Consider the following 18,949-nt stretch of genomic DNA (forward strand, 5'->3'; position numbering starts at 1 on the left):
TCCTGCTGCTTGAAAGAGACGATCCCTGCCTTCAAGATTCAAAGGGCTCCTTTTAACTACCGTGCGCTTTCTTCGACTCTTTTTGATAGCACGCGACTGCTGCCGATTTCTTATATTTCATGTTGTCCTTTCGTAGCTACTTCTTTTTCTTTTACTGTGGTTTATCCTGCCAAAAGATCATATTGATGATAATCAGGTAGCATTTTTTTTTTCGCTCTGGCATGTTTCAAAATATTTTTTCTCTCAACTTTTGCCTGAGTATGTAAAATTCTGGATTCAAGTAATTTTCCTTCAGAAATATGAATCAGTAGCTTTTTTGGCGTGGGGTGGGGGGTTCAATCATTCAGTGTTACTGGTTATCTCCATTTCATTCTCACTTCTTTATAAGTAATGCGTTACTAATTTCCTCCGGAAGGACTAGGCTCGTCAGTACAGAGAGCTGAAATCTATAAATTAGTTTTCAGTGTATCCCCTCTTTGAACTGAGTGCAGATTCTGGGCTTTGTGTTTATTGGCACAGGGTGTTTATAGGCCTGTTTCCATCTGGGGTGATTTTATGGTGACTACCTGGAGGGGGTACCCTCCTCCTTCTTTGCTGAAATAAGAGGTCTCTATTTTGCTGGATGAAGTCCACTGGTCTAGCTGTTCAGAATCCAGTTTTTCAAATAGTCTGATAATTACATCAAGACCACTCATCATTTTTGTATTTGTCCACTGACTTGCAGATTCTCAGACTTTCCCTTTGGAATCAACACAATTACTTCAGTGTTCTGCATGGCCATGTCCCACATCTGTATTTCCTGTCAGTTCAATCTCATTGTCCTTATAACCTGGATCTTCAAACATTTGAGTCCACATCTGTCTCATTTTCTTGGTTTGGAGAACATTCATTATTTTTATTTTTTCTTAATGTTTTGTCTTCTTATTTGATCACTGAAAGAAATAGAAGGGAAACATTTGCTGAATCAGACATTTTTCAAGTCATTTAAAATTGCTGGTTTTCCTTAAAAGCTTCATAAAACAATATACAGGAGGGTTATTGATCCAGTTTTGTATAATTATAGAATAGAATCCAAGCATTTTAACATAATATTCAAGACTTTCTGTCCTTAAGAGTAAGGCATCTCCTTTTTAATACCATCTTTGCTTTATTCCTGTGATGGGTAGGACTCTACAATGACCCTCAAGATTCCTGGCCCCTTCTGCACACACATCTCCCTCTTATTCAATCATGCCTTAATCTCTATTCTACTGTGAAGTGATTTTGCAGATGCAATTAAGATCCCAAATTAGTTGACTTTAGGATGATCTCATTAGGCTTAATGTAATCCTATAAGCCCTTTAAAAACAGTTTTATTTGGCTTGTCTAAGAGGAAGTCACAGAGGTGAACAATAAGCAGAATTTGGCATGTGAGAAATTCTCAGCTGGGGGGCTTTGAAGGGGTAGGGACTCCATCGCAAGAATGCAGCAGCCTCTCACACCTCAGAGAAGTGTCTGGGTGACAACCAGCAAGGAAGCAGCTATTTCAGCCCTGCAACCACCAAGACGTGAATTCTGCCAACAACAAGAATTAACTTGGAAGCAGATTTTTCCCCAGGGCTCTGGGATGAAAACGCAGCTCAACTTTGACCGACACTTGATTTCAGCCTTGTCTGCCCTGAACAGAGAACACAGCCACTCTGTGCCTGACCAAAGGACCCATGACTAATAAACTTGTGTCATTTCAATCCATTTAATCGTGATGATTTTTGAGGCAGAAATAGGAAACTAATACATTCTCTCACCATTCCACATTTGTTATGATAAGCTCTAAACATTCCTTCTATATCTTCATGTCAGTTTCTGACTTGAAAAATACCTGTGATGTTCTTTCTTCTATCTCTTAACATTTTGTTCTTCTATTGTGGTTTGTTTTATTTTTGAAAATTACCCACAGCTTATTTACAATTCTTCACAAATCCTTCCTGGGAAACATAGTATGTTCTTCCTTTTCTGAAAAATGTCACTTTGTATCCCATATATAATACATTTTATTTTGCCAAATTTTGTATTGCTGACAGTAGGAGGCACGCCTTTGTAGTACTTATGTAGTACTTTCATTAGTGTCATAACTTGAAATTAAATAAACTACATTTTTAATTAAATTGTGACACTACAGAGACAAACACTGTAACAATGCAAACAGACTTCAAATCGATGAAAGATTTTAATAGAAAATATCACAGTGTTGACTCAAATAAATGAATGATGATAGACAGGCTTTCAAATTGAAATCAGAAGTTTCATTATCTAAATAATATAAGTAGCAATATTAGGTCATACAATTATATAACACTTTGTAGTTTGAAAAATATTATCATGTTTATTGTTTTATTTTGATTTTCCAAAAAATTCTAAAAGGTAGGAAGTTTGTATTTAATATTTGAGGACACAAACTTCTTTATAATTTATAAAGGCATACAGATAGCTGTTAATAAATCCAAGGCTCTCATCTTATAACTTAAACCTGATCTTCTCCCCACACAACCTGTACTCCTCCATTATGGTAAATTTCTGCTAGAAAATAGTTACTTCTTTCGTACTGTATTAGTTTCCTATTGCTGCTGTAACAAATTACTAAAATTTAGCAGCTTAAAACAACACAGATTTTACAATTCTGGATGGCAGAAGTCCTAAAAGCCAGGTATCAAGTGTCAGCAGGGTTGTGTTTCTTCTGGAGGCTGTAGGAGAGAATCCATTTTCTTGCCTTTTCCAGCTTTAAGAAGCTACCTTCATTCATTCTTTGGACCTCTTCCCCCAGCTTCAACATCAGCATCAGTATAGTATCTTTAAATCTCTCTCCTTTTTCTCTCTCTCTCTCTCTCGACTCCCTGTTTGTCTCCCTCTTCCTCTGTCACTTCTGCTTCTGTCATTACACCTTCTCTGACTCTGACTCTCCTGCTCCTTTGATAAGGATGCTTGTGATTACGTCTGGCCCCACCTAGATGATCCAGGAACATATCCCCCTTCCAGGGTCCTTAGGTTCATCACATTTGCTAAATCCCTTTGCCATGCAAGATGATGTATTTGCAGGTTCTGGGGATTAAGACATCTCAGGGGAACCATTCTTCTCTCTACCACAGGCACCTGTAGTTAGAATTATAGGGTGGCTATATCAATAGGTTTTATCTAGTATTAAGATTAGCAGACTTTAGAAAGACAGTTCTATATTAATATCACTAAATTCAAACAGTTTCACAGATTATTAAGAAAAATAGTATAAAAATATAGAAAATTTACTTTATTAAACATTGTTTACCTAGTATAGTACTAATTTCTAATAGACAAACAGCTCTTTACAATTTTCCATAATGACACAAAATTGGGTTATACACGGAATTCACGTTGCTACTCTGTGTTTAATGTGAATTGTGTTTAAATAGATCTCCAGTGAAAGAGGCATTGGAATCATAAAAATAAAAAAGGTAAAAAACATCACTTGCCTTTGTTCTACAGCTTTGAGCACGTTTACAGCTAATTTCAGTTTTTGGAAGTGAAATGTCTCCACCACATTTTTTTCATACTTATAATTCTATAATTTGAAATATTCATGTGGTAATTCCTTTGGAAAATGCTCAAGCTCATAAGCTGATGAAGTTATAAACTGCTTTTTCCTTAGGGCTTTTAAGAACTCATCTGTGAACAATTGTCTATCAGAGACAAGTCTGTTTTCAACAGAAAGCAATGAGGTAATGCTGGCTCAATTCCAGTTGGTTTCATTAAGAAAATGTAGCAAAACTAATAGATAAATTAAAAAGACAAATTAATTACTTTATAAGTAGCTACTGAGAGCACTTATGTATTTAAATGATTTATATAAATATACAACAGAAAATATTTGTTACATGGATTTTTCTATAATTTTATTTGTAATTTCTTAGAACACATGTGTATGGGCCATTGCTGTACACACACACACACACACACACACACACACACACATACGTGTATATATATGAATCAAATTGATAAATTAACATAAATGAAATATGATGTTGATTTTCTAAAATAGAAGGCATCAAGTGCATTCTAAAATCCCTTCTACCTTGAAAAATTATTTAATTTTTCTCTCCAGCAGGAGTCCTTACATTCCTACAGCAGCTTGGAGGCTCTTTCTTTTGGCATTTCAAGTTACAATTTAGTTGCCAAGGGAAGCGATCACATGGGTGGATGCGGGAGCCACTAAGGCCTAGAAGCCCTCTCTCACAAATAAGAGCAATTATACCACAGGTTGCATGGGTGTAACTTCCCTGGTCCCGGCAAGGGACAGAGCTCGTTTGCACTCAGCAGAGTCACCAGTGATGGCTTCCACCAAATATTAATAAATCCTCCACATTCTTCCTAGTCCAAATGCCATTTGCCAAACAGAACTTTCCAAACAAGCAAAATTTCCTAATAACACAATTGATATTCCACATTTATTACATGCATAAGAAACAGAGCTATAAAGTTATACCAAGGTTAAACTACTCCATAGAGAAGATGTTTGCTAACCCTTTACTTATTATTTCTTTATTGTATACTAAGTGCTAAATCATTTGTAATTACACATATAAAGTACTTTTGAGAGAGAAACAGGATATATCTATGTCTATAAATTGTAATATGTATTTCCCACACTTAGATTACTGTTGTCCCTATTTACTATTTGCCCACTATACTTATACCAAAAAGATGACTAAAATATTAAACAACCCACAAATATTCCATGTTGTTAAAAATCATGGATATAAAAATTCACCAGATTTAAATTTAAATTTAAATTTAAAAATTTCTTCTCAAAGTAAAACATACTAGTAAAAAAATGGAAAAATGCTATACAACAGGAAATAAAATACAGTCCTTTGATTTTACCTTAAAAGGTGAAATATTGTGGTGGTGGGGGGCATTTGACTCTGGCAGAACACATGCTTGGCATGCACAAGATTTTGGGTTCAATCCCCAGTACCTCTGTTAAGGGAAAAATAAGTACATAAAATAAAAGATTTTTAAAAAGTGAATATTATTAACATTTGTGCATTTTCTGGCATTTTAGTCTGTTTTTATGAATGCATATACATTTAATTATATTGTAAAATTATCAGCATGCTATTTTTAAAACTAGCATTATACTACAATATTTCTAGTATTTTAAACTCTTAGTATTATTAGTAGTAGCTGCATAGTATTTCCTTATAAAATTGAACCAAAATTCTTAATTATTCTTCACTTTAGGGCACTCAACTTGTTTATGTAGTTTTTTTAAATAAAACTGTCAGTATTTCTTACACCTGTTTCCATTGCTTTTCCTATACTACCAAAGATCTTAGTGAGATTTTTGTTAGCAAATTTTCAAAGCTTTCTATTGTATGCGGGAGTTAATCACTGCTATCCTGTGCCAATTCAATTTGCCAAGCATTTGTGAGCACTTACAATGCACAAGACAGTCCTGATCCAGCACTTAAGAAAATGAACTGAATGGTAGGAAAATCAGTTTCAGACATAACACATACAAATTGCAAAGACTTTTATATTAGAATCAGAATGAGTTTTTTGTCCACAAAGAGAAACTTGAGTTAATGGAATCTAAAGAATGAGAGGCCTTGGGGAAAGATACTGTTCAAATCTGATATGCCATTAAGAGATTAGACGCTTTTAAAGCTGCCAAGAGGAAAGTCCAAATGATACACATTCATGATAGTAATGGGAAAAGAAATTTGAAAAAGAATCTTCCACAGGTTCACTCAGCATAATGCCATTGATTAAATAATGACTAGAAGGAAATTACACATTGAAGTGTGATACCGTTCACTTGAATATCTTAACCTTCCCTGAAGAAATATATTTGCTAACATTCTAATAGAACCCAGCGCATAGTGTCTTCCAAGAGAGTTAAATTGATTCAAGAAATAGAGATGGTGATTGAGCTGTAATTCTTTGAAGGTTTTACTCTATGTAAGGTAGAAAGAAAGCATACTTAGATTTTTCAAAAACCATTGAAAATCATTCTTGATAGAAACAACTCGTGGGAATTTAAAGGAGAGTTTAAGCCTGTGGAAACAGTAATACTGGGTAATATATTAACTTACTAAGATATATGAAACTAGGAACAGCAGTATTGGAACAATTCAGAGGACTAATGGATTTACTTGTAGTAGAGAAAACACTTCACAAGGTAATAATTATAATTATTCTAAATACATATTTTATTTAGTATCAACTGATTCTACCTTAAAAGATGACTTTGAAAGCATTAGTCTTAGAATGTGACAACTGGGACTTTAGATATCATCAGCATCTTCTGAGGAAACAAATCTCCAAATAAAGACAGCAGTAAGTAATATGCTGCCTGACATGATACAACTATCCTGTATACAACTGAAAATAAACTAACTTGTTCCCCAGAACAGGATGTAGGTGGGTGATGTTCATTCTTCTCTTCGGTATCTTATAACTTAAATACCATGATGTAAATTCAATACATCTTGTATGATAAGAGAATAAAAGAGGAAAGAAAAAAATATGTATTTTTTCATAATAAAATGTGGAAGAAATACGCATGACAATTACAGTCCTCATTCCTATAACTAGTCCCGTGGTCGTAGTTGGTATTCATAACTGCTTTATATCACTGTACGTGACCTTTGCACTCAGCAAGCACCTCAGCTGGTCACGGTTCTTTCCGTTGTGAAGTAACCCAAACCCTCCTTCCTGAGGGATTCTGGGTCATTAGTAGTACAGCCTGAATTGGGTTGTTAGAGTTTTCCATTGACTTTAACCACAGGGCATGGCCCTAAGAGACACCAAACGGGATCTCCTGTGTTCCAGACATCATCTTCCTTACCTCCATTGTGGTATAGCAGTTCTCTGTTCACTCGATAATCAGGATCAATCATCTCATCCCACACAGCAGCTCCCTTCTTTGCCTGTTGATTTGGTGGCATGAGAAGCCCAAAGTGGCAAAGTAGCAGATTTAACTTCTAGTTCAGTGGCATAATTGATGTGTCTCCTGGTAGAATTATTCTGCAACTTGGACCTAAGACTTCTAGGCAAGAAAAGCATAAAGTTGTGGGTACAGAAGGCAAAAAATGTGTCTAGTGTACACAGTTCTGAATGTCCACAGTTCTCTAGCGGGGAGGGTATACCTCAGTGGTAGAGTGGTGCTTAGCATGCATGAGGTCCTGGGTTCAATCTCCAGTACCTCTGTTAACAATAAATAAATAAATAAGCCTAATTACTTCCCTCCCCCCACCCCACCCCCAAACTAAATATACACAGTTCTATAAATCAGCATTTGGGGGTTGATTCCAGCCATGTCAATCACTCAGTTATATCACAGATAACACAACAGTGCTGGCATTTGATAATCGACAGACTCCTTGATATTTAACTGCTATGTCAGTGGAAATGGATTAAATCAAATCATACTGGTTAATTTGAAACAGTAAATAGTGAAATTCTTGGCATTTCATATACTTGCTCTAGGGAAGAAAATATAATGCTTCTAACAAAAAGCAAATCTTAACTTGAACATATATGCATTTTTATATAATAGAAATTAACTTTTATTCTAAAGAGTTTATTAAATATAGTCAAGTCCATCTTTCTTATTGGTTGCCTCCAGTTTCCCAAAGGATCTAGTAGGAAAAAATTATGTCTACCCATTAAAGTATCACTATTTATGAATAAATTTTTTTTAAAAATCTTTAAAATAATAGTTCTTTCATTGGTATTGCAACTTTCTTGCTTTATTTCACTTTGCATTTTGATTCTCTTGTTTATTTGAACTTATCTTCCACTTTCATTCAAATTCTGTTAGCATCCTCCTCCTAACATAAACCCTCTCTTGACTGAATATCCCTTTCTTACAATGGCAAGTGATATTTCTCAGTAAAGGTAATGCATATCCTTTAGGTAACTCAATTATGCACATTCAATAAATCACCAATTCTACTTTTTCTTTCCATTGCAACTCCCTTAGAAAAAGGCTCTTAAGGTTTCTTTCCTGGGTCATTGTATTATCCTATTTACTGGTGGCTTGGTCTTTAATCTTGTTTCAAAGCAAAATTTCATGCATACTGATACCAAAAGAATCTTAATAAAATGAAAATCCTATTGTGGCATTGCATTGTTTAAAGTCCTTCAATGTTTCCTACAGTCACATTTAGTAATATGATAGACAGGGCCCTCCATGATTTGGTTGGACCCCATAATTCATCAGTTTTCATTATTTCCACACATACACTCTGCTCTAGCCATACTTCTTTTTTAAGAATGTGCATGCTCCTATTTCTATGTTTATACAAAACTGTTTTATTTTCCTTGAACTGTCCTCCCACTTCCAACATCCAGCCCTTCTTCTTCATGCTTTTTTATATTCTTCAAGACCCAGATTGGATGTCACTTTTCCCAGGTAGCCTTCCTTGGAATTTTGGGGGGCACCTCTGTTCTCAGATGGCACAATAAGAATCCTTCAGCCACTCACTGCCATTCTCTCTTCCTGTGTGTCTTCTCTCCCTACTTCTTCAACATGCATATAAGCATACACTCATACACTTGCCCACACACACCAGATAAAGGTAAATATGTTTTCTTTACCCTTTTTTAAAATGTCCCAGCCTTAACAGAGTGACTGTTGCTTGTGCTCAATAACTTGTTAAATGAGTCTTGATGTGACTTCAAGGTTTTAGGAAACAGAGATGACTGTCAAGACTATGAATATCTAAAATTTAAAATTAAAATGTGTTTGCCCTATTATACTCTAATTCTACATAATTTAATAATCAATAGATAATTTAATGTGTATTATAAAAATGTAGCTACTTTTAATCATCATATCCATGTAATGATATCAAAGTTTTCCTTTCTATAAAATAATGAGACAGTTGAGATATTTATGATATGGTCTATCTTTTATCTAAATTCAACTCTAAATAAACTCCCCCACAAATATGTCAATGCAAATGATCATTCTCAAAATATTTTTGTTTTATTTTAAAATAATTATTCTAGAGTAATCTTTTATATATATATGCTTATATATATCTACATACCTCATAAAATCCAATTTATTAAAATATTAGAGATTACTTGAAGTTATGGTTTTATGTAGGTGAAATTAAGCAGGTACAATTAGGATGAATAGGAATCTAATACTCTTTCATCAGCATAACTTTTTTTGAAGTAGGAAACTAATTTGGAGGCTCTAAGTGATTCCCACATAAATCAAAAAATATTTATTGAGCAGGTCTTTTCTACATTAGGCATTGTTCTAAGACCCTGGCTTACATCAATACATATGTACAAGGCATTTATGAACACTTTGTTCAACCATTTCATTAAGATGTTATTAGTGTATGTTTTAGTCTCTTAAGAGTCCTTTTCTAAGACTCTGACGTATCATGATTGCCTAACAAAATGAAAAAGAAAAAACAATACTTTAATCATTTTCAGTAACTACACACTATCTCTGTAAAAGACTATGGTGAAAATATTTGGGGCATGGGACCACCTTGGTGTCCATTAATCATGCCACATATATGGCTATTTATCAGTTCTATTCAAGTTGCCACGTTCTTTTCCTGGCCTTCCACCCCCACCAAATGAGCTCCTTTAGTACACATGAAAAATATGCTTAATATGAAAAGAATTTACACAAAACACTATTAATTTTCCTCTCAGATCTTGAATTATTTGGGAAATATGCCTGATATTTAAGGGGAAGGATTGTTTTAAATCACATTAGTAGAAGGCATTTGCCATATGAATTAACATAAGACATTTACTCTTAAAAAATATGAAAAGGGTCAGATACCTTTCTAATATAGAGCACATCAAATATAATGGAATTTATTGTATATAACTGAAATACACAAGCTAATTGAATTTGTTTAAAAATTAGGGGTTTATAAGACCAAAACTTCATCTGAATTAAGCAGAGATCCTTAGCAGGAAACAATCAATAAGCAAAAATGAAGGTTTTCCATCCCAATTTACCTAAGACATAAGTATACCTTTTAATATAATATGATAATATGTTTTGGCATTTTTTTACAAGCCAAAAGTGCAAGAAAATATTTTATTAGAAGTGGTTTGCTAATGCTGTGTTTTCCTTAGATGATGTATTGGAATATTCCAACAACAACAGTAACTTTGACATTGCCATAGACTCAGATAACATTAATCATTTTCATGTTTTTTAATAGAGACTCAAAGAACTGAAACAAAGGGAATTTGCTCGAAATGTAGCATCTAAATCCAGGAAAGAAGAAAGAAAACAGGAAAAGGCACTCCAACGCCTGCACAAGCTGGCCGAACTAAGAAAGGAAACTGTGTGGTGAGTGTGCAGTGAAATGTTAAGTTTTCTTAAAACGTGACAACAACAACAAAAGGAACCAAATAAAGGGCACAAATCTATTTATTTCTGTACCCAGAATAAGACACTCACATTTTCATGGCTTTCTGTGGGCCATAAACAGTAAATTGAATTTGAATTTTATGCAAACACCTGTTTAATGCACATTTCAATAAAAAGCCAAATGGCTATAATTTTAGTTTGCAAAAAAATTACATTATTCTGCTATTTAAGCTGTCTTAGTTGAAAGCTATTCTATTTCTTAGTGCAATTCAAAACATTTGATTGAAGAAGAGATCAAAGCACTATCTCATGGCCTTTGTTATAAATGGAGTTTAAGAGGAACTTACTTTTTAATTGAAAATTTGGAGAACTTTTATTTGAAATTATCTTTAAGAATATATATATATAGACATATATAAGTCTGTCTATCTATCTGTCTATCTATCTAGATACACTCACAAGTTTAGGAAGACCCTGTGCATGTCAGAAGCAGATCAACATTAGTTTCACAGTGAATGAACTCTATCTGGACTGTTAAAAGTTCACAACTTTTACACTTTGTCCTGCTTCTAACAGAGAGCAGCTATAGTGTTATAAATCAGAACTTAACAATTAGGCCAGGGCAATAGTATGAAAAGAAGACCACCCTATTGAGTGCCCCCTGCCCCATTAAATCAGCCTTTCTGATGATTGTCTAAAAGAAAGCTATTTTATACCAAATTTATTTTATACAGAATAATGTAAAAGGATATTGATATATCAAAACATTGTTTGATATGTCAAATTTGGAAAAAATCAAAATAAAATTTAAATATATTTGGAATTGTACAGTGAACTATTAAAATCAAACATAACTGCTATTTTATACTAACCAGACTCAATCTTTACTCTGTGTAGTGATAAATGAAAAGTTATACAAGTTTACATTTCAGAGAATCATAGAACCTAGGTAATTTCATGTCCTATAAGTAGCATTTGCAATTATAAATTCTAATATATTGAGAGAACTATAGTTAATAAGACATGTACAAAAGAAGCAAAATACCTAAATTACTTTTCTTGGCATACAGTACATATGTCACATTACACACACACACACACACACACACGGTTTTCACATTAATTCAGTGTCTTTAAAGAGGTGCAAACTAAGAAATAGTATTGTTTCTTAATATCAAACAAGGCAATGAAACAGTCCATTGTGTTAGCAATTAAAGAAATTACTTGATTAAAAAAGATTTTGGCCCTTTATAACTTCTGGGAAACTAACTTTTTAGAAAAGTATCAAAGATTCTGCACAGTATGATTCTGTTGGGATAAAGATAATATTTAGGTAGTGCTCTGTTTATGTGCTGGTATAGTTTTTTGAATAATAACTCACTATTTATGGGATACTGTAATGTCAAATGAATGGGAATCACATCTTAAATAAATAGTCTTTTATCCTATATTTATATATGATATAAAAGATAACTTCAGGGTAATTTTAAAATATTAAGAATAGTAACTCCAAAAGACTCAAAGCTCTCATTGAGCGTATCACCTGGCCAATGGTGGATTGTCACTGAGCACTGGTTGAACTGAATTGTTGAACTGAACACCCAGCCCTGCTTACATCATGACTGAGAGTTTTTCTTTAATTTCCTTCATATTCTCTATGTAGTATCAGTCATGTTAAGTATTTATGAATTAAAAGTAATTTTATGTTAGAGAATTCTATACTCCAGAATATCCCTGAAGAGGTCATGGAGGTAAAAAATCTTGGTCTGGAAAACTGGCTGAGAGAATACAGATGTCTTTGACCATTGCCATTAATAGCTATAAAAGCCACTTAGGATGGCATCTCTGAGTTATCACAATCACCAACAACTAAGTGAAACTGTGGTACTACGGAAGGCAATTGCACTATATGAAAGTAATTAACTTACAGACATTTAAAAACTTGGGAAAAAAATCTTATAATGACATTTCCAAGATGTAAGTGTTTACATATTTTGCCTCAAAAGTGTCCTATCTGAAAACACACTTTTGTTTCTTTTTGTAGTGCTCCTGGAAGTGGCCCCATGTTCAAGTCAACAACTGTTACTGTGAAAGAAAATTGTAATGAAATTTCCCAAAGAGTTGTTGTGGATTCAGTTAATAACAAGGAAGATTTCAAATGCACTTTGATTCATAGTCAAGAGAATGCTAAAGATGTTACCACTGTGGCTGCAGATGCAGAAAGTGCAAATAGTTCTCCTGCCAAAAATAACCAACTTGGAGATCAAGCCAAGGGAATTCACAGACACAAAATTGGCTTTTCTTTTGCGTTTCCAAAGAAAGCATCCGTGAAGCTGGAGTCCTCAGCTGCAGCCTTCTCTGAATACAATGATGATGCCTCTGTGGAAAAAGGATTTAGCAGAAAAAGTAGATTTGTCCCTGGTGTTTGTCATCTTCAACTATCTTCACCAACAGACGTGCTTTTGAGTTCTGAGGAGAAAGTGAACTCTTTTCATCCACCAGAAGGACTGTGCACTGACAAAGAAACTGCTCAAACTCCAGAGATGAAAGACGTTTCTAGTGAAAAAGATACACTGTCATTACCTCCATTATGCCAATTTCAACTCCCTTTATCATCTGATGCAGGTAATTGTCAAAATTCAGTCCCCTTAGCAGATCACCTTCCACTGGAAGATGTAATCATTAATGAAGGCATGCCTATAAGTGGAAACAGTTCTGAATTTCTAGGAAATGAATCCATGGTTCTTAATATGGCTAATGACTGCCTATCTTTGCAAGCTACCACAGAGGAAACTAGTAAGGACCATGATGCATCCACAACTGAAGCTGAAAATAAAAATCACAGCCCTGAGATGTCCGCCCCTTCAAATTCTGAAGAGGATAACGTAACCTTACAGAAAAAAACAGATTTATATAAAAGACCATGTGATCCATTTGTGCCCGTCCTTAACAAAGATGGATCCACGGTTCTTCAGTGGCCGTCAGAAATGCTGATTTACACATCGACTCAACCATCAATTTCCTATAGCTGTAATCCTCTCTGTTTTGACTTCAAGTCCACTAGATTAAACCACAATCTAGATCAAAATAAGCTGCCCTTCAGTGATCTTTATTCTCAGCAGAAGGGAGAAGACATTTACAAGAGACCAGTTGTGGACTGCAAGGACACATCCACTGCCGGACTCACTGATTATGAAAGTGGAGGTAGCAGAAATGAATACACCCAAGTCACTCCTCTTCTGGCTGAGGATACACTGTCCAATAGCTGTGATTCTGGAAAAAATAAGAGTATAGGTCAGAGGTATAAAAATATTTCCTGTAGGATCAGAAAAACAAAAAACTACACTGTTACTAAAAATCAGATAAAACAGGATGCTCTAGATGACAAATACAACAAAATAAAACAAAAAGATACTCATGAACACTGGTTCCATAAAAGTAGAAGGAAGAAGAAAAGAAGAAAGTTATGCCACCATCATTATGGGGAGAAAACCGAAGAGTCAGAAACTCACATTAAAATGGAAACAGAAAATAGTTATACTGACACAACTAGGAAAAATCTACTGGAAACAATTTCAGAAAAGCAGTATTTAGCTGCGGACCAATTATCAGACTCACATCAGTTACCTGATAAAAGGCCCAAATCAGCATCCATTTACTTAAGTGAAAATGATGAAATGTGTAAAACTCAGAACACTGAATATAATAGTAATGATGTTATCAGTTCTAAAAACCACAGTAAAAAGAACTCAGTTGTTTTACATGGACAATCCAATTCAACAATGATACATTCGGGGAAACATAATTTAACATTCTCCAGAACTTACTGTAGTTGGAAAGCCAAAATGTCCAACTGCAGTCATGATCACAGATGCCTAGTTCTTCAAAATGATATGAAATGCATGAGTCAGAACCAGGGTATTAAAAGAGGTTATAATTCTCTCATTAGTGAATCAGAAAGGTGCCATCGAAAACGTAGACAGCATTCACATTCTTACTCTTCAGATGAAAGTTTAAATCGACAGAATTATTTACCAGATGAATTTTTGAGGCCACCCCGTGCTGCTGCTCCTTGTAAACCTAAAAGAAAACGGAGGAGAAAAAGAAGCAGATTCCACACCAGTTTGGAAGCTTTGGAACTCAAAGAGAAGACAGATTATCCCACGAAAGGCAATGCTTCCTTATGTCACCAGGATGAAATAATAAGCGAAGACAAAAAAGAGGAAATAAATCCACAAGAAATTGCAAATGTCCAAAGGAACTCAGAACAAATAGACCAAGTAGAAGATGAACTGGCTTTGCCCCCCAGCAGTCCCCCTCCTGAAACCAGTGGTGAGACGGAGCGTGTAATGGAAACCGCTTCTGGTGAGTTGTCAGAGACTTCCAATGAGCCCTGTGGAGCTAGTGCCCCAAGGAAAGTACAAATCGACGGTACCTTGCTCGAACACAAAGAAAGAAGTGAGCGTACAAATATTAATGAAAAGCAAATTCCTTTCAAGGTGCCTAATATTGAAAGGAACTTCAGACAGTCGCAACCTAAATCCTACCTTTGCCATTATGAACTGGCTGAGGCCCTTCCACAAGGAAAGATGAATGAGGCGTCAGCCGAGTGGCTGTGTTTTAATTCAGGAATCCTCAATGCACAACCACCATTACCATTCAAAGAAGCACATGTCAGTGGCCACACCTTTGTAACAACAGAGCAAATCCTGGCTCCGTTAGCGTTACCAGAACAAGCATTGCTGATCCCAATAGAAAACCAGGACAAACTGAGAAATCTACCGTGTGAAGTCTACCAGCACATCATCCCGCCGAACATGCTGGCCAACAAGGTCAAGCTCACCTTCCCCGCCGCAGCCCTCCCGCCCCCCGGCGCCCCCCTGCAGCCTCTGCCTCTGCAGCAGCCCGGATGCTCTACCTCCGTAACCACCATCCACCACACCGTTTTGCAGCAGCACGCGGCGGCCGCAGCGGCCGCGGCGGCGGCTGCAGCTGCAGGGACCTTTAAAGTGCTTCAGCCACACCAACAGTTTCTGTCCCAGGTCCCAGCTCTCACCAGAACATCGTTACCTCAGATCTCAGTAGGACCAGTAGGACCAAGGCTTTGTCCGGGGAATCAGCCAGCTTTTGTTGCTCCGCCTCAGATGCCGCTCATCCCAGCCTCGGTTCTTCATCCCGGCCATCTGGCTTTCCCGCCCTTACCCCATGCACTCTTTCCTTCGCTGCTTTCCCCCCACCCTGCTGTCATCCCACTCCAGCCCCTCTTCTAGTCCTCACCATGAAAGGGAAAGAAAATACTCATGTGAAAACTATTGCTATATGCATTAATGCTCATCTAAGTGGATAATTGCCTATTTAAATGGTGGGAATAAACTAGCCAAACTATGGCCTCCTTGATATGAAATCGTTTACTGTATGCAAATAAAATTCCTAAGTTTCTGATATATAATCTTATTAAGGCACTGAATAGTTTGAAAATCAATACAACATATGCTGTATATTAAAAGGATGTCTTAAGAGTATGTATAATGTACATAAAATATATTTATAGTACTGTAATTTATGTTGTAAAGTATGCTCTTTGTTTCTTTTTAATCTCGTGTATTTGCACCTATTTAATGTTTAGACAAAGCTGATGGCACTATGTTTTGTACCATGTTCCTTGAAACTGTAAATTCAGTGAAAAATATCTCTTGCAATAAATTTTTGTTAAATATTTAAGTAAATCAAACTTTTGTTTTTAGTTGGTTTTCACTGGGGAATGTATGGTAACAGTAGATTTTGAATTTATATTGTTTCTTCTGCTCGTTGGCATCTCTGAGCCTCAGAGGCTTAGCAAAATATCTTTGGAGTTCTATCAATACTTAAACGAAAATACCATCTTTCAGAATAACAGGGCCATTTGCTTTTCTGTTTATCATAGTGTTGTTTATACTCAGAGTTTACTATATTTCCTGAATACTTGGCCCTCTAGATAATAAACTGTGGAAATTCTTGTTAAAGTAATATTAGTAATGAGGGGCAGGGGTGGTGGATAATGACAAAATATACAAAGTACATAGTAGTCTTCCAGGAACTGTGAAACGGTACGTGTAGATAAGAAATAGCAAATAACTAATATAAATTCTTATAAACATTTTTGTATGTCAAAATTATCAAATGTATAAATGCTTATTTTCAACTGTTGCAGGAAATATACATACATAAGAATGTTGGCCTGGATTAAGGAATAGATTTAATTAATTAATCTCTCTCCATTATCTAACATCTTGGGAAGAATGGCATAAACATGATCTGGCTATACTCTTAATTGAGAACCTGGAAGTGGAAAAGAGAGTAAATAAATAACTCTTCCTTCTGCAAATCTTTCTAGTAGTCATGTTTGTATCATATTTCCAAATCACCCGGGGAGCAATCAGAAAGTCTCCACTTCACCCTTCCAGATTCTACTATGTTTTTAATGACCTCTACATTCTTGTTCACTCAAGTGCTGCTTCTGTGTGTACTTTAATTATTTAATAGAAAACTGGAGAACATCACGCTTTTCCCAAGAGAGTTTTCTAATGTTTACCTGCCGTAATCCATGCCATTTTTTAAGACAGAGTCTACGTGCCTAGTGGAAAGGATTCACCTCACCTTGTGCAAATGACAAAGGATTGCGGTAGCCTAGCAATGAATCCAGGCAAAAGAGAGGCCAACTGAGTCCTTCTAAAGGGAGAGCAACTTTTAAGTGATGCTGTACTGAGGAAATGCTATTTCATATGCTTACTGTGTGAACAGGGTTACCCTAAATAATACTGGAAATTAAACACATGTTCCCATATCAGAATAATCTATATTGAATTCTATTTTAAGTAGAAAAATAAGGGGAAAATCTATGTTGTTTACTTTCCTGATTATGTGCCATAATAGTAATTGATTTAAAGATTTTCCTGCAAAATGGTTATGAAAAACTGCATATATGCCCTTTTATGATTGGCAAATAAGAAGAAAAAACAGAGAAGAAATTCTATTTCAAATGCGCTAAGATAACATATTCCAAAAAATGGGAACTAAAATTGGAACGGATGACTTTTCCCCAAGCAAAATATTTGAAACTATCTTTGAAGATAATATAGATGGCAGTCTCTACTGAGGAATGCTGACCCAGTTTATTTTTAACGTCAGAGCAGAACTGTTGCTTCTGCTGTTTGAAGTCAAACCAAGTGTTTCACTTCAAAATATGCAGGTTTTCCCTCTTCTTTTTGTCATCTTGTATCATCCTGTATGTTCACCTCTTACCTTTTGTTCTTATTCTTTAATTTCTTTTTCCCCTGATATTTTCCGTCTGAATTTCACTGTAAACATCATTTGTGTGTGCGCGCATTTCCTCTGCTTCTTTCCTTCATGTTATCATTCCTTTTATTTTTGTCTTCAATTCTGTTGCTCTCCTGCATTTATTTTTGTTAAATAATGTGTTTAGCAATGCTTAACTTTTTAGTTGTAGCAGAATATACCTTATTACTAAGTATATAACAGAAATTTCTAGAAAGTTAAAGGAAAGTTCTTTTAAGACTAATGGAAACTCAACCTAACAGATAAATTAATTGGCTTTCATGGATACCAGTGGCTTGACAAGAAAAGAATGTTAGTTAAGTATGTCAAAGCCGTTCCTTTTATAAACAATTCATTTAGCTATTTGATATCTTTTAATAAGAGACTGCTTACAGAGTTTGAGCATCCGTTATACATTGGGGACTCAAAACAAATGTGTGATGACACACTTTCATCTATTCTGATAACATCCAATCCAGAATGGAGGGAATCAGGCTGATGGGCTGAAGATCAGCAGAGAGCAGAGCAATCAGACAGGTAAGTCAGGGTGGACTTAACAAGCAATGAAGCTGTCAGAGGACCACCAGTCCAAGCTCATAGTTGTGGCAGCAGGAGTTGGTTGGGTGTATCAGTACTCTGGAAGTAGATTTGGGCACCGGTTGATAGCTTACCCATAAGTCCTAGACCTAAAATCCCAGTCCTATCCACGTGTAAATCAGTACATCCTATATAACTGGAAAATTTCAATGATTCTAACACTCTCTCTTAACCAGCATCTCTGCTCTGCCGATTACAGACTTTGCTGTAACATTTGTTACTGTAAAGATGAATGATTTGGAATATAAGATAAGACCTGAATGCAGAAAGTAACAAGTAACTACTGTAGCCAAGTAACAGAATAACTCACAATGGATGACAGGAAGGAAACTCATCCCCAACTACTTTAACTATCTTCTCTCTGTCTTTCATATATGTATAGCTATGTCTATATGAGATATATATATATATATATATATATATATATATCTCCAATTTATTTTTTATGTTGAAATGAAGACCTGTATCAAACTGTCTACAGGACATCCCAACCTGGATATCTGCCATGTATTTTGAATACAAAACTCAAACTCATGATCTTTCTTTATAGACACCACTGAAACCTATTATTTGTCCTATGTTTTGAAGCTCTGTGAATGCCATTATAAAAAAATAAAATTAATTGTTATCCAAGTCAGAAGCCAGGGTATTATTCCATATAAA

General features: G+C 35.3%; 1 protein-coding gene and 1 long non-coding RNA gene across 3 annotated transcripts in view; one reads left to right on the forward strand and one right to left on the reverse strand.

Annotated features, from left to right (window-relative positions):
• Window positions 1–2,310: 2,310 nt before the first annotated feature.
• LOC116663702 overlaps window positions 2,311–18,949 on the reverse strand; it is a 110,737-nt gene continuing 94,098 nt past the window's right edge. Inside the window, exons 1-3 of one of the 2 annotated variants that reach the window (XR_004319987.1) lie at window positions 6,863–7,161; window positions 4,894–4,989; window positions 2,311–3,126 (exon numbers count right to left, since the gene is read on the reverse strand). This is a non-coding gene — a long non-coding RNA (uncharacterized LOC116663702). Of the gene's footprint in view, window positions 3,127–4,820; window positions 4,990–6,862; window positions 7,162–18,949 lie in introns of those variants that run through there. The other variant, XR_004319986.1, reaches the window with a different exon arrangement.
• Window positions 10,166–17,060, forward strand: ZNF804A (zinc finger protein 804A). The gene is made up of 2 exons (XM_032479881.1): window positions 10,166–10,354; window positions 12,420–17,060. The coding sequence occupies exon 2, from the start codon at window positions 12,439–12,441 to the stop codon at window positions 15,643–15,645; it is 3,207 nt and encodes a 1,068-aa protein (XP_032335772.1). The 5' UTR covers window positions 10,166–10,354; window positions 12,420–12,438; the 3' UTR covers window positions 15,646–17,060.

This window comes from Camelus ferus, chromosome 5 (assembly GCF_009834535.1).
Source record: "Camelus ferus isolate YT-003-E chromosome 5, BCGSAC_Cfer_1.0, whole genome shotgun sequence".
Lineage (NCBI taxonomy): Eukaryota > Metazoa > Chordata > Mammalia > Artiodactyla > Camelidae > Camelus > Camelus ferus.